This window comes from Scatophagus argus, chromosome 12 (assembly GCF_020382885.2).
Source record: "Scatophagus argus isolate fScaArg1 chromosome 12, fScaArg1.pri, whole genome shotgun sequence".
Lineage (NCBI taxonomy): Eukaryota > Metazoa > Chordata > Actinopteri > Scatophagidae > Scatophagus > Scatophagus argus.
The window spans coordinates 13,356,463-13,372,373 of record NC_058504.1 but is presented as its reverse complement, the minus strand read 5'-3'; the positions used below and the strand labels follow the sequence as shown (position 1 = coordinate 13,372,373).

General features: G+C 41.5%; 2 protein-coding genes across 2 annotated transcripts; both read left to right on the top strand.

Annotated features, from left to right (window-relative positions):
- The first annotated feature begins 255 nt into the window (after positions 1-255).
- prpf19 (pre-mRNA processing factor 19) lies at positions 256-5,914 on the top strand. The gene is made up of 16 exons (XM_046405344.1): positions 256-456; positions 659-808; positions 1,325-1,401; positions 1,761-1,902; positions 2,060-2,133; positions 2,246-2,311; positions 2,444-2,485; positions 2,578-2,652; positions 2,793-2,868; positions 2,992-3,101; positions 3,219-3,374; positions 3,519-3,588; positions 3,679-3,852; positions 4,105-4,187; positions 4,877-4,982; positions 5,089-5,914. Exons 1-16 carry the CDS (start codon positions 438-440, stop codon positions 5,184-5,186), a joined length of 1,518 nt encoding a protein of 505 aa, XP_046261300.1. The 5' UTR covers positions 256-437; the 3' UTR covers positions 5,187-5,914.
- Positions 5,915-6,593: 679 nt separating this feature from the next.
- On the top strand, positions 6,594-15,778 carry tcirg1b (T cell immune regulator 1, ATPase H+ transporting V0 subunit a3b). Its single transcript, XM_046405340.1, has 21 exons — positions 6,594-7,006; positions 7,973-8,095; positions 8,285-8,363; positions 8,460-8,608; positions 8,725-8,820; positions 8,920-8,981; positions 9,070-9,196; positions 9,332-9,414; positions 9,548-9,641; positions 9,858-10,070; positions 10,159-10,309; positions 10,403-10,542; positions 11,147-11,304; positions 11,417-11,507; positions 11,608-11,726; positions 11,842-12,055; positions 12,755-12,865; positions 12,970-13,056; positions 13,152-13,272; positions 13,475-13,646; positions 14,924-15,778. Exons 2-21 carry the CDS (start codon positions 7,979-7,981, stop codon positions 15,015-15,017), a joined length of 2,478 nt encoding a protein of 825 aa, XP_046261296.1. The 5' UTR covers positions 6,594-7,006; positions 7,973-7,978; the 3' UTR covers positions 15,018-15,778.
- Positions 15,779-15,911: the final 133 nt, after the last annotated feature.

Below are 15,911 nucleotides of genomic sequence, written 5' to 3'. Positions count from 1 at the left end.
ATCACACGCGACATTTCACATAACATGACAGTCGAGAACCCTAAGATATTAACCCTAAGATTTTAACGAGTTAAACACCTCACATTTGAGAAGCTGAAACAGAGAACGTTGTTTGTTTTTGCTATATAAATGACGTAAGACCATCAGGAAAAAATTGCTGTCAATTAATTTTCCATCCACTAATATTTTCATCACTGGTGTTTGGTGCCAGTGGTGTTTTCTGGCGGTAGAGGGCAGTGGAGCACCTGTGAGGCTGGGACCGTCAAGGACTGGAAGAAAGCGTAGAAGAAGAAAACCAGCTTGTAGCGGCAATGAAAGGACAGCGTGCTACTTGCAATTTGAGTAAAACATAAGTATAGAGTAGCGGTAATAAGTATCAGAGTACAGAACGCGACTGATTTCATCTTTGGAAAAAACTTAAAAACTGCGCTAGGAAGATGTCTTTGGTTTGTGCAAGTGAGTGGAGTTGAATTCATCCATATGACGGAGGCAGTGTAGTTTAGCTAGGCACCGCGCTAATGCTACTAGCTGACCTAGCTAACGTTAGCGGCCATGCAGTGCCTCTTTCTCCTTGTACTAGTTTACTGGACTTGTTTGCGATTGTTTAATTCTCACGTGGTATCATGTGGTTTTAAGCTGTAAGTGTGTTTCTTTCTAGTCTCCAACGAGGTGCCGGAGCACCCGTGCGTCTCCCCGGTGTCTAACCAGGTGTTTGAGCGCAGGCTGATCGAGAAGTACATCGCAGAGAATGGAACGGACCCGATGAATGGACAACCCTTGTCTGAGGAACAGCTTGTAGACATCAAAGGTAAATTACTGGGAGCAGTATTATATCTATACTCAGTTGCAAGTTTATTGGGTAACTATACACATAACTAAAACGAATGCCGTTTTTACAACCGCCCCATAGTAAGTCCTCCTGAATTTTCAGATTTTTTTGAATTGAGGTGTTTTTATTTATCTTTATGTTCGGTTGGTAGGGTGACATTTAGATATGCGTATACACAGAATTATTCAGAGATGTCTTTTATATTGTGTTCACCATATTTATTTATACCATACCTGTGTATCAGTTGCAGGGTTCTTGTTTGAAACTGCATTAGTTTCAGTGAAAGCCTTATTTAGCAGTATTTTCAGTATTTGTGACCGTTTTAGCAAATGTCAGGATAGAGATATATTGTGCTAATTTAATAATTTTATTTTTCCAACTAAGGCATGTAATTTCTCAATAATTCATTTAATTTAAGTTGGTAAAATTAAAATGTAACATTTCTGAAAGGTGAGACGGCTCGACCTCAATATAAGCAACTTTTCTCTGTTTCAGTGTCCCATCCCATTAGGCCAAAGGCACCATCAGCAACAAGTATCCCTGCCATTCTCAAGTCCCTTCAAGATGAGTGGGTAAGTATTGTTGACCTTAAGGTGATGACAAAGGAGAAATCCACAGCAAAACACGTTCATACTGTAAATGTTACACACATGTTCTGTTTTGAACTAACAGGTGGCTTTTCTTTCAAGACAAACTTTCACCAATATTTTTCTTTGTAGTACACCTTGGTTTGAGCAGAATGTGAACAGCAGCTGCTTTAGTAGACCGCAGTACAATGCATAGTCTTGAAAAATTCAACCAAGAGAGGAATGCGTCTCAGGGAATTGTAATTTACCTGCAGCTTAGACTTTTTTTTTATCTGTTTTTGTCTTTTCTAAAATATTGATTTTAAACAGTGAGAATAGTTTCTGTATTCTCTTTTCTCTTTTAGGATGCTGTTATGCTTCACAGCTTCACCCTTCGGCAGCAGCTGCAGACCACTCGCCAAGAACTGTCACACGCTCTTTACCAACATGATGCCGCTTGCAGAGTCATCGCTCGACTCACCAAGGAGGTCACTGCTGCAAGAGAAGGTAGGTTGGCAGCAGTTTGTGCATGTCCTTTATTGCAGCGCACAAATCCGTTTGGGAAGCACGTCAGCCGTCTCCCGAAGGTGCTGTACGGCCACATGAGCTCTTAGATAATGTTTTGATAGCATGTTTTCTTAGAGAGTCTCTCTCCTCGTCACAGCTCTTGCCACACTCAAACCCCAGGCTGGATTGGTTGCCCCTCAGGCGGTCCCTGCCTCTCAGCCAACTGCAGCAGTGAGTGATTGACCTTTTTAATTCTAGTCAATGAGATACTCATCAGAAATTGTCATTGTGATCTTTTGTTGTGCTTCCTCCTAACAATCTTATTCTCCTGTCTGTACCTCAGGGCGCTGGTGGAGAGCCAATGGAGATTAGTGAACAGGTGGGAATGACCCCAGAGATCATCCAGAAGGTATGATTTTTTTTTCTTCCTTTTTGAATTGAAGATTTGTGATTTAGAATGATTTGTGCAGGTATACTCCATTTCCATTCTCTTAAACAGGCCTAAGATGTTTGTTTCAATATGTCTGTTTTCTGTTCACAGCTCCAAGACAAGGCTACTATCCTGACTACAGAAAGAAAGAAGGTATTCTAAGGCTCTTACCCTTATTTATAGCTATTGTGGTATTGTGTCACATACTGTCAAACCCATGTAACTGCTTAATTGTATTTCACCAGAGAGGAAAAACCGTCCCAGAGGAGCTGGTTAGAGCTGAGGATCTCAGCAAATACCGCCAAGTGGCCTCTCATGCTGTAAGTATACTGTTTTTTTTTTTGTTTTGTTTTTTTTAGTATAAATTTCATTTTTTCCTTTTTAATCAGGAAGTGTAGAGAGTGTTGTGATGGACCTAATGTCCATAGTGACACCATGCGCTCTCTTTGTTTGCTTTCAGGGTCTTCATAGTGCCAGTGTCCCTGGTATTCTGGCTCTGGATCTGTGTCCTTCAGACACCAACAAAGTTCTCACTGGTATATTTGTTTTATTCAGCGCTCTGCTGCATCTTTCAATTTTGATGAGTTTGTGAGTTGTTTACACACTACAGTTCAATTGAAGAGTTATAAATTTGATGCCGACCCTCTTGTGTTCCTCAGGTGGAGCCGATAAGAACGTGGTGGTGTTCGACAAGAACGAGGAGCAGATTGTGGCAACACTTAAGGGTCACACCAAGAAGGTCACCTCTGTCATTTACCATCCATCCCAGGTAACATTTTCTGTATTTTAAACATAGACGGTGATAATTTTGATGATTATCTTATTTTTACTCACTGTCCGCTCTTTTTTTCCCATCCATCCTTCCCTTGCTGTCTGTCCCTTCCAGTCTGTGGTTTTCTCTGCATCTCCAGACAGCACTATCCGTGTATGGTCTGTCAGTGGGGGCAACTGTGTCCAGGTGGTGCGTGCCCACGAGGCAGGTGTCACTGGACTCTCCCTACACGCCACTGGGGACTACCTGCTCAGCTCCTCCGAGGATCAGGTGTGTGTTTGTGTTTGTGCAATTTGACGAAAATCTCGACAGACCACATCCTGTATTTATCACATAAGTATAAGTGCTCTTTTCACTGGTTAATTGTGTCACAGCACTAATGCTTTCCCATTTTATGTCTTTACTGTTCTGCAGTACTGGGCCTTTTCTGATATCCAGACTGGTAGAGTCCTCACCAAAGTCACTGATGAAAGTGCTGGCTGTGGTAAGTGTCCTAATGTCACCATGTGTGTTTGGCAGTCTTAGTAAGTGACCTGCTGCTTCCGGTGATAAAATTTGTGTGTGCCCCCTACAGCTCTCACCTGTGCTCAGTTCCACCCTGATGGCCTCATTTTTGGCACTGGGACTGCTGATTCTCAAATCAAGATCTGGGATCTGAAGGAGCGCACCAATGTGGCCAACTTCCCAGGCCACTCTGGTCCTGTCACCTCCATTGCTTTCTCTGAGAACGGATACTATCTGGCCACAGGTTAGAACCACAAACAGTATTTTTACTCTGCTGATGTTAATCATTTGTGCAAATGTTCTCCTTCAGGTTACAAGGATCAAGTTGCAGAAACATTGGGAATATGAAGAAACTGCACAAGACACTGACATACAGTACCATGAAATACTCAGATTGTCTTCAGCTTTTCGATTTGCTCTAAGTGGCTCTGGCACTGTATATTTAACTGTGTTTCTTTCAACTACCTTAACGTCCTTGTCTGATGCTGCGCTCCAGGTGCCCAAGATAGCTCTCTGAAACTGTGGGATCTGAGGAAACTGAAGAACTTCAAGACCATCACTCTGGACAACAACTATGAGGTAAGAAATTGCATTTATTTATCATCTAAAAGGAATAGTTTGAAGTTTTTGGAATTCATTTTGTTTCCCAGAGTTAGATGTAATGATCGATACCTTGCTAATGTCTATACACTAAAAATGAAGGCTGTGCCAGCAGGCAATTACCTTTAGCAGAAAGATGGGAAGCTATACCTTAGCTGGGCACAATGACATCCCAGAGTCTTGTTGTCACCTCATGGAGGAGGATAGGTACCACATGTAAAACATCAACTTGTTAATTTTTCATTTCTGTTTGTATCTGGATTAAGTAAAGTAAATGTGGTAAATAGTATCATGTAGACAGGTGCCAGTAGGTGAATAACTTTGGAGAGCCTCACTAGCTGTTTCTCCCAGTGTTTTCTGTCTTCATTCAAGCTGGCTTTATATTTACCAACCAGGAATAAAAAATGTATTGATCTTCACAAATGCATAGCATGCAAGTAAGAGTCTGTTTAGTTGTACTAATTGAAAATACAGGCTTGGCAAGATTACTATGTTAATCCACATACATTCTCTCTGTGGATTTAACGGCAACACAGCATGTAAGGAATTATTATGTTTTTGTTTTGTTTTAGTTTTTTTGTCTACACTGGATTGCATACATTCCTCTATTCTCCAAACTCTCACATCCCTGTACTTCTGAATCTCATTACTTTGTTCTTCTGTTTCAGGTGAAGTCCCTCGTGTTTGACCAGAGTGGTACCTACCTGGCTGTTGGAGGCTCTGACATCCGTGTCTACATCTGCAAGCAGTGGTCTGAGGTTCTCAACTTCACAGGTGATGGGAGAACTTGATCAGATACTCATCCACTGTGTATTTCATATGGTGTTTGCGCTGAGGAAGTAGCAGAGTTTTGACCTTGCTTTTTCCTGTCTCACTGTAGACCATACAGGATTGGTGACTGGAGTGGCCTTTGGGGAAAACGCTCGGTTCTTGACCTCTGCTGGAATGGACAGAAGTCTCAAATTTTACAGTTTGTAGACGAGGATAAACTCAGGATGAAGGGAGGAGGACAACTGAGAGGAGGGTAGAATGGTGTCTAGGTTTTGATCCTGGACACCGACTTGGCATAGATCTGAATTTTTTAGAAAACAGGAGAAAAAAAATCACTGCTAACTTTGCTTCATTAGTGTTTGTCCTCAAGTCCGGGAGTGAGATGCCATAAAACTGTCAGCTCTCTGAAACCACAGCAGTCATGGTTAGGATAACATGTTTGTTGTGTATCTAAAGTGTAAATGATGTGAAATGAGATACAGAAGGCAGTTTTATGTTTCTGTCTGATTTGCCAGCAAATATAATTTTACTGTAGGTTGATTTTTTTTTTTGTTTTTTTTGTATGTGTGTGTGTGGTTGAGGGGATCTAAAGTTAGTTGTAATACAACTCCAAAGTCATTAGTGTGACCACAATCTGCTTTGCTTCTTAATGTAGACCAGCTTCATACAATATCATCTTTAGGGTAAGATGAAAATGCGTCTGTAGTGATATACAGCTAATAATGAAATGAACCGACATATTCATGGATGAAATTCAACAGATTTGTTTTCCTCTGAAAAATTTAGTCTTGTTTAAGCTCCCTTCTTATTTCATTTCTTGCCTCATTTTAAACTTTTTTGTCTTCTTCCAATTGTATTTCTCGTTACTTGTTATTTTACCTGTTGCAGGTCTGCCCTTTTACAATAAAATAAAATATGTTTTGTATTGCTATTCATCCGTTTCTCATGTCAACTCAAAGACTTGTGTCCCCTTGCATAGATCAAAATTCATTTACATGCATTTATTACACTAAACTAAAAATGCTCAGCACTTGCATATTAGCTTACAGGTTGATGTGTGTGTGTGTGTGCTTTGGTCTCACTGCTAATACCCTACGGTTTTGTTACCTCTGGTTGTTTGAGCTGCACTTTGCGAAATGATCACTGCGGTTTGCACTACAGGACTGTTTTCACTTGCTGATCCGATGAGGGGACGAAGTGTCTGCTCGCTTAATTTGGAATTGAAACTTCACAGGAAGTTTTATGGCCCACAAAGACACACACAAGGTGTAATATGGAAACGGGAAGCGAGCGGTAAGAGGCGTGTCCATTATTTAAACTTTTTAAATGAAAAAAGTTACCCGTTTTCACAGCTCTGGAAGTCAATGAGCGTATATGTGATTTTATGAACACACAAGGTAATCTTTTGGGGGTTAAAAACTACAGCAAACAAATTGTCCCCAGCATACACGTTTAGAGGGGATTTTAAATGCAAGGCCATGTCAAACCCTTTGTCCTTTTCGAAACTTAACGGACGTCAACGCTGTTGAAAGCGTCCGCAATCTCAACTGACCGCTCACTACTGACTAAGCTGTTAAACGCCCACTGTAATAGTGAGTGAATGAGTGAACGAGGAAAATAATTCGGACACGGCCATAGTTAAATGAGAGTCACGCCACGCATTAAGGTGTCGCTTAGCAACTCGTGTTCCGCAAACCAGCACAACCACACATGATATCTGTTATCTGATTATATTCGCATCATAATCATACAGCTAACGTTAGACATTAAAATTCTGAATCCAACCGTTAACCGCCATTTGAGTAGCCGAATATCTCGGCCTCTTGTGGCCAGACGCGAGAAGAGCGCTCACTGTCACGTGAGGCAGCGGTAACGTGACAAACGGGAAGTGGGAGCTGAAATCTAAAACTTCTCATAAACACGTCTGGTTTGTCCCGGTAAACAGTCACCGGTCTGTCCGTCGGTTTGGTGCTGGACCTCCCGAGAGACAGCAGGTCGGAGTCCAGTGGAATCTAGGAGACACATAGGTGAGGTACCAAGTGTTTGGCGTCATTTTTTTAGCTCATGCGAAGCGGTTTCTCTCGACCGTGCACGGGCTCCTATTGTCATGTGCTCTGTCTGTTTCTCAGTGGATTTCCCCTATTCACTTAACTCTATTCTTTTTTTTAATGTTTTAGCGCTTCATATTTTGTTTAATGGTAATCTTTCAGCCTCGTTTCATTGACATGTCAAGCCACGGAAAACGAAACTTTGCCCTGTTTCTGACGATGATAAGTGAAAATCAAGTGACAGAATCACGGGCAGGTAAAACTGCTATGATTATTGTTTGTTGGAGGAAATGCCAAAGTCCCTTGTAGAAATGTCTCAGTCCAGTGTTTATCCAAATGCATCTCGTCCTGTTTTATCATTGTTATCAATTGTGTATGATGTAATTATATAACTTGTTACATTTAGCTGTTGCAAGATACAAGTACAGTCTGCTCAGTTTTCGTGTTGATTCAATTTCATGGTCATTTTGGAGGTTGTGGTATTTTCTCCACTCCGATTCATATCAGTGGGGTTAATCTAACCTTCCAAGGACCAGGTAATTCAACTCTTCTCTAACAAAAAAAGTTTCAGTGGAAACTGAACATTCTTATTTTATAAAGGTATTAATAATAGTAATGATCTGCCACTTGGGTGTGTGCATATAGTAATGTTTTTGTAATGTATTACAGAGGGATTTTACTTGCAAATAGAAAAAAGAGGTGAACTTAAAATATGCTTGTAATATTAGCAAAACCATGCCTGTGCAACAATGGAAATTCCGCCTGATCATCAGTCAGGAGGACCTGACGCTTCCCTTTTCAACTGTTTCCACCCCTAAGCTTCTGCATCGTCACTGAGAGGCTATTATTGTCCAGATGCCCTCTTTGAACTTTTTACTGTTTGCTGCCTCCCTCAACTTCACTTAAATGTTATTAATTTGAATTTCTTTCCTTGTTGTCTTGCAGGCAGCAATGGGCTCTTTGTTTCGCAGTGAGGAGGTGTGTCTGGTGCAGCTCTTCCTCCAGTCCGGCTCAGCCTACAATTGTGTCAGTGAGCTGGGAGAGTTGGGTCTGGTTGAGTTCAGAGATGTGAGTAACTTGCCCAGACGCAGTTCTTCAACTGTAAATGATTAGTGTTTTGAATCTCAGTAATTTATCCACAGCAACCGATCTATTTACAACTGACTGTGACGTCGGTTCTACTGCATTTTTAAATCTGATTGTAGATGAAAATGAGTTACCCTGTTGCCCTCTTCTTCTGTCCTCCTCTGGTTTTAGTTAAATCCGAATGTAAACGCCTTTCAGAGGAAGTTTGTTGGTGAAGTCAGACGATGTGAGGAACTTGAGAAAACTTTTAGTAAGTATTATAAGTTCCCCACCTACATTTTCATCCATATTCTTTGTCTGTTAATCATGTTTCTGTCCTCTCTCACCTTCTTTATGTGCCCATCAGCCTTCCTGGAACAGGAGATCCGTCGCTCCCTGTCTCCACCCTTGCAGGGTCCACTCCCTCCACCATACCCGACACCTCTGGCCCCTCAGCCCCGAGAACTCATCACCATAGAGGAGGAGAGCGAGAGGCTGGCCAGAGAGCTTAGAGAGGTGAGCACTTCAAATGAGGCTGAGATCAGGAAACAAAGAAGAGTCTCATTAGTACTCAGTCAATAGAGGTTGAACTTATTGGCTTGGGAGGTTTTTAAATGCGTGTGTCTCACCAGGTGTCCAGGAACAGAGACAGCCTCCGGGCTCAGCTGACCCAGCTCTGTCAGTACCGGGGTGTCCTAACCAGGACACACTCTCTCACAGTCTCACAGGTGGTTAGATTTTTTTAAAATTTCTGTGCGTCAAATGTATGTCTGCAAAAAAAATTATTAAAAAAACAAACAAACCTAATGTTCTTCTCCTTCTCACAGGCACCGCCGCCTATACTGGAAAGCCAAGGCCTGTTTGATAACCGCCAAGATGTCCACCTCAGGTAGATCTGATTTCCTGTAATGCTCATTATGAGTTTTATGTCTTTATTCACCTTTAACACACCTCGCCCTGCGACCTTCCTGTCTCAGTTTTGTGGCAGGAGTGGTCCATCCTTGGAAGGTCCCCTCATTTGAACGGTTGTTGTGGCGGGCATGTCGCGGTTATATTATCGTAGATTTCAGAGAAATGGAGGATCGGCTTGAGCATCCGAGCACGGTATGAACAGGAAAACTTGGGTGTGGGGGGGGGGGATTATGGCTGAAAGATGGATGTGAAGGTTATTTCTGTTACAGGGATGGTCTCTGATGGTTTGTTTTTTTGAGCAACTGTTTGATGTTTCTTCATACGCAGGGGGAAATGGTGCAATGGACAGTCTTCCTAATTTCCTACTGGGGAGATCAGATTGGACAGAAAGTCAAGAAGATATGTGATTGGTGGGTAAACCTGTCAATCAGTTTTTTGTTTTGTTTTGTTTTTTGTTTTTTTTTTGAATTGCAGATATCTACACTGCAGCATCTGTGGAGGCGGTTGAATATCTTTTGATTATTCCCCCCCCCCCCCCCACAGCTTCCACACACAGACATTTGCATACCCTGAGAGCGCAGCTGACAGGGAGGAGGTCCTCCAGGGACTTCAAGGCAGAATTGAAGATATCAAATCAGTAAGTGTAGTGCATGTCACAGAATGTAATTTCTATCACCAGGATTTAACCTCTCTTTTGTGTTATCTGTATCACACTTGAAAACAATAGAAAGCACAAAAACCGCAGTCACGTTGGTTGTCTTCAAAGAACATGTTGTGTTTTTTTTTATTTTCCTGCTCTGTGCTTTTTGAATCATGTTGCTTATGCACCCACTCTCGCTTCCCTTTGCCTCAGGTGTTATCACAGACCGAGGCCTTCCTGCAGCAGCTGCTGATGCGGGCGGTGGCTGCGCTGCCCCAGTGGAAGGTGCGAGTGCAGAAGTGTAAGGCGGTCCAGATGGTGCTGAATCTGTGCAGCCCCTCCGTCACTGACAAATGCCTGATCGCCGAGGCCTGGTGTCCCACGGCTAAGCTCCCTGAGCTGCAGAGCGCTCTGAGAGAGGGAGGGGTAAGACAATGGAGACTTGACATAAATAAGCAAACCGCCTCATTTGTCACTTGTGCCGTTTTTATCCAACCCTCTTCTCCGTCCTCAGAGGAAGAGTGGCAGTGGGGTCGATTCCTTCTACAACCGCTTGCCTTCCTCCACGTCTCCACCTACCCTGTTTCCCCTCAATTCTTTCACAGCTGGTTTTCAAAACATTGTCGATGCCTATGGAGTGGCCAACTACCGTGAGGTCAATCCAGGTGTGGCTTCACACCACTAAACAAACATATTCAGCTTCACACATGTTTTTTTCTTTAACTTTAGTCAAGTCTTTTCTCTCAATGCTTCTGCAGCGGTGTACACCATAATTACATTTCCCTTCCTGTTTGCTGTGATGTTTGGGGACGTGGGCCACGGCTTACTGATGACGCTGGCGGCCCTCTGGATGGTCCTTGAGGAGAAGGACCCCAAACTGAAGCACAACAACAATGAGGTAATTCAAAGGATAATCGCTCACAGTGCCCACACACGTGCACACACACACACACACACTCTCTCAAGCTCAACACAACGATAAGAGTTGTGCAGTGATGGATTTGCTGTCATCTTATTGAATCTGATTCAGATCCCTTGACTAATCTCCATCCATTTTGTTTTAAAATAGCAAAAAATAAAAAAAAACAAATTGATAATATTTAAGAATTAAAACTGAAAATACTGACATTGAACTGAAACTTGAGTGTTTGCCAATACTTTTTTTTCTTTGCGTTTTATTCATTACTGCTTGTATGACTGTATGCTCCTCTTAAGAAGATTGAGTTTGATGAAGTCAGGTTTTTTTGGATTTTTTTTTTACCAACTTAAAATATTAATTAATTAATTCATATGATATTGAATTTTTAGGTATTGTCCTTTATACTCATCCTAACTGATGTTTCAAAGAAATTGATGAAATGACATAGATGAGATCATTGCCCAACAGGGAGCTATATTTTATTGTGTCTGTATATGTTCTTTAAGATTCAGAAAAACATGTAAGTTAGAGAGTGTCTTTGACCTTTCACATTAAATACTAAAATGAAATCGGTATGTTTCAGATCTGGCGGATGATCTTTGGAGGAAGGTACCTGATTCTGCTGATGGGATTGTTCTCTGTCTACACGGGGGCCGTTTACAACGAGTGCTTCAGCAAAGGCCTCACCACCTTCAACTCAGCGTGGCACGTCGGCCCGATGTTCGAGAAGAACATATGGAAGTAAGGGCATTTTATACCTTCAAGCTTGACCTCTTTTTTTTTTAATTTAATCCCAACTTCATCACACCTTGTTTCTCGTTCATTTTACCTTCTGTTGTGTTATTTCTTTTAGTTCATCAGTCCTGGCAGGGAACCAGTACTTGTCCATGGATCCTGTTGTGCCTGGTGTTTTCACCAGCCCCTATCCATTTGGCATTGACCCGGTATGGCCAACGCAGTCTTTCATCATTCTGTTATGGTCCATTTTCTTGCAAGCTGTCACCTTGTCACATCCTTCATAATTATTTCTCCTTTCTTTGTCAGATCTGGAGTCTGTCCAACAACAAACTAACTTTCCTTAACTCGTACAAGATGAAGATGTCGGTCATCATCGGTATCATTCACATGACTTTTGGAGTCTGCTTGTCGTTCTTCAACTATTGGTAAGTAATCACGTTTTACTTTTTTGGTACATTCTGTTCATATTTATTCCGATACTCCTTCATGTAAATTTGTTTCCCTGTCTCTGCTTTCCCTCGTTGTTATTGTTTTCTCCAGGCACTTTGGTCAGATAAGCAGTGTGTTCTTTGTGCTGATCCCTGAGCTGTTCTTCATGCTCTGTCTGTTTGGCTACCTGGTGTTCATGGTGGTCTTCAAGTGGATCGCCTATGCCCCAGCCCAGTCCAAAACCGCTCCCAGTATACTTATCCACTTCATAGACATGTTCCTCTTTACAGACAATCCTCAGAACCCACCGCTCTATACAGGACAGGTGTGTCTGGTTTCATTATCCTTAAAATGTGTGCCTATTTTATCTCCCATCACAGGGAAAATTTAGTCTTCACTATCTTATTTCAAGCTTATTTGATGTTGGTTATTTTTGAAAGTTATCCAAACTTGGCATGTTAAAGCATCTCAGGCAAAACAGTCTAGCAGCTGGCCAGCAACAGCTTTTTTTTATGGATAAAGTCACCATATTTCATTTTTTCTTTGTGTCCTCCTGGTTTTATCCTCTGACTGTAGCTCGTCAGCAAAGGGTTGTTCAGCAGATTACTCTCACAGCTTAAATGTCAAAGTCGGTCACAAACACACCAGCACCTGACTTCATGATCAGTACTTTAACAGTCAATAAGAATGCAAATGTTGGTCATGTTTTGAACAACAATAATGTAATAAGACAAAAGGACAATGAAATGCTCACTGTGAGGTGAATATCTGTGAGTCTCTGCAAGCTCATTTTCATTGAGTAATGAGTAAAATGAACTGAAACCAGTGAACATCTGGAGGGTAGAAATCTAACCTAACACCACCTCAGATAAACATGGCATTCTGAGGTAAATGGTTTGCAGAAGTTAAAGTACATGCTATTTGTGGTAACTGACAGCGGCTTGAACAAAAGCACAAGTGTTTGCCTACAAAGCATGTGTTGCTTAAAAGCTTAATATCTGGTCCTGTAACTCTTCACATGTAGGGGGTGGTGCAGAAGGTCCTGGTGGTGCTGGCCCTTTGTTCTGTCCCAGTCCTCCTGCTAGGGAAGCCCACGTGTGAATATATCTCATTCAAGAGAAGACGACATCAAGTGGTGAGTCTGCGTTTGACCAAACCTTTTTTTTTTTTCTTTTCATAAACCTTTTTTCCAGAGTAGGATGTATTTTCTGATACATTTCTGATTCTCTGCAACATCAGGAGGAAGACAGGCGTCCGCTGGTGGCTGATGAGGGCTCCATCAACACCCGTCAGGGGGAGACCGAGGGAGAAGCTGCTGAAGTGGAGGTAAGAAATAAGTTTGTGTAACTAAATACATGAAGTCCAGTTACAGATGTGCTGTTGTGAGTCGGGTGCAAATGTTTAAACTGTCCTGTCTGCAGGAGTTTGATGCAGCAGATGTGTTCATGCATCAGGCCATCCACACCATAGAATACTGCCTGGGCTGCATCTCCAACACTGCCTCTTACCTCCGACTCTGGGCTCTCAGCTTGGCACATGCACGTTAGTGGCAGACCTACTCACACACACACACACACACACGCACACTATGTACAGCATCATAGTCCCATGATTCACACACTCAGACTTCCTCTTTAACACACTCATACTATTCTTTTATCAGCCAGTTATTCATATGCACACACCATATATTTTTTCCGAGCAGTGATGGGTGTCTCACAGTGGGTTATTTGTGTCTCCACAGAGCTGTCAGAGGTGTTGTGGGTGATGGTGATGCGTAATGCCCTGAAGTGGCAGGGCTACGTGGGGTCTGTAGTCCTGTTTGTGATTTTCGCCTTTTTTGCTGTCTTGACCGTCTCCATCCTATTGGTTATGGAGGGACTTTCGGCTTTCCTGCATGCACTCCGTCTACACTGGTAAGGATGGTAGGGGAGAGAGTTGCTTAATTAAGGTGTTTTTTGAAGGTTTATGCAAATTGTCCAGGTTACTTTTAGACTACCATGCTCATGTCTTGCAAGGCAGGATTAATATAGAGAGCATCTTTAAACAGAAATTTCTCGCATATGGAGCTGTCAGTCTTTGTAAAAATAAATTACCAAGATCAGATACTAGATACTAGTTTGAAATCTGCCTCTGCAGCCAACCCTGGTGATTGCCTATAGGCTGTAATGTCATAGTGTGAAGCCAGCTGTGATTCCTCCCTTAGCAGGTAGCTCGACAACATCCTGACTCGCCCCTTGTGTCTGAGGTTGTGGATACGAGCCATGGGTGATTATCCCCAGTGAGTCTTTGTTCTGGGGATCCCTGGCCTCACATATTTTAGATGTTTCGACTCATCATCATGCTCTGAAAAGGCTTGATAAGAATTTATTGTTTGAATCAGGTGTGCTGAAGCAGGGAAACGTCGAAAACATGCAGGTTAGGGGAGGTCTCCAGGACCAGGACTGAGAAAAACTGGATTAACCAAGATTTCAAAGAAGTTTTTAATTTAATAAGTTTTAAATGATGTGTGTGAAGCCACCTCAAAGTACTTCTGTTTAGCTCAGTATGATCGCCACATGACATTTGTGACAAAGGTTGTTATTTCAAAACGCAGGTAATGCAGAGTAGTCATCTTTAATAATAGTCATTTGTCTTTCTGCTTTTCCTTTTTTACCCCCAACCCCCTCCTCCTTCTTTCGCCGATATAATTTTTTAAACCCACTCATGTGAATATGTCAAAGAGTTTAACTAAAAGATATCACCCTGAAACCCCACCCAGCCCCCACCTTTCATACTTTCATTCATACACTTAAGATTGGTTTGTTTTGGTTTTCTAAAATATTGTTTAAAAAGAAGCATTATCTAATTAAGTAAGGAGAACTGAAATCTGAACTACAATAAACAGTTTTAAACAAGACAGATAATGGGCCCAGCATCACAGAATTGACCAGTGCATGAAAAAAAAAGAACGTTTTCACCTGTGGTGTCTCCATTAAAATACTGGTCAAAGGGATTTGTTTTCCACAAATGCCTGGAAGTGGTACCATCCAAAATGGCATCAAATCATTAGTAACTCAACAGTGATTGTCCTTGCTTTGTGTCCACTGTAGAGTAAACTGGACGGGATTGTTGGTGAAGAGATGCAAAGAAACTGAGTGGGTGTTGTTGTTTGTATTTGCTGTTACATGTTGACTTTGCTTGTGTCTTACAGGGTGGAGTTCCAGAATAAGTTCTACAGTGGAACAGGCTACAAGCTGAACCCTTTTTCCTTCTCATCTCTGATCAGTGCCTCAGCTCCCATATAACATATTACTTAATATTACCAAACGCTTGTTAACTTATGTATATTACTGAATACTTGGACCACCACTACCCGAATCAGAATGACTGTTCCTGCATCTTCCTGCATCTTAATGTTGGTATTCTGTTTCCTGTAGGCTAAGAAATGGTTTAATTGACTTGCACGGTGATCATAATGGTATAGACTGTTATTTTTGTATTGGCAGAACAAGAACAAGTTCCCATATTATGAATTACAATTACATTATATAAAATGAAAAAATAGGATTTTGTGTCTCCTTGCTAATTTCTTTTCACTCTCAGTGTTGTGTGCCACTATCTATTTAATCTTTTGGTGAGTCAAAAATGATAACTGTTTACTTCTCACTGTATGAACATAATTATAGATTTCAATTATGAAAAGGGAAAGCACATAAATTAATGAATCTGTTCTGCAGTTTAAGGGATTGTCTGATTGTAGAGTTGTGCTTTAATTAGCACCAGTCTTGCAGGATTCTTCAAACGATAGCCGAGAATCATCCGATTGATCTTCATGAGCCAAAGATTCTTCCCCTCATTGTCATGTCTTCCAAGCACACCACACATCAAATACTTATTGGTCATAAATGTTTTTCATGTGCCTTACTGGGACTGAGTCCTTGTTTATCAGCTGAGTCTTCTGATTGAACCATACTGTATATTATCATGCCATTATTTTTTTTCTGCCAGTTTGCACTGCAAAATACACCAAATTTGAACTGAAATTAAAGATGATTTTCTTGTGTAATCATACTGTGGGAAATCATGAATTGAACTAACCACCTTAGCTGTTGCATAGTCACACCATTTATTGTGTGTGTATGTATGATTAATCTGTCACATTACCAATGATGAAAGAAGTATTCAAATCCTTTTACTCG

Coding starts and splice junctions, on each gene's coding strand:
- prpf19 (XM_046405344.1), top strand. Junction 2,312..2,443: donor CCCCAGAGATCATCCAGAAG/GTATGATTTTTT, acceptor TTCTGTTCACAG/CTCCAAGACAAGGCTACTAT. Junction 4,188..4,876: donor CTCTGGACAACAACTATGAG/GTAAGAAATTGC, acceptor CTTCTGTTTCAG/GTGAAGTCCCTCGTGTTTGA.
- tcirg1b (XM_046405340.1), top strand. CDS start 7,979: ATGGGCTCTTTGTTTCGCAGTGAGGAGGTGTGTCTGGTGCAGCTCTTC. Junction 8,821..8,919: donor ACTCTCTCACAGTCTCACAG/GTGGTTAGATTT, acceptor TCCTTCTCACAG/GCACCGCCGCCTATACTGGA. Junction 9,642..9,857: donor GAATTGAAGATATCAAATCA/GTAAGTGTAGTG, acceptor CCTTTGCCTCAG/GTGTTATCACAGACCGAGGC.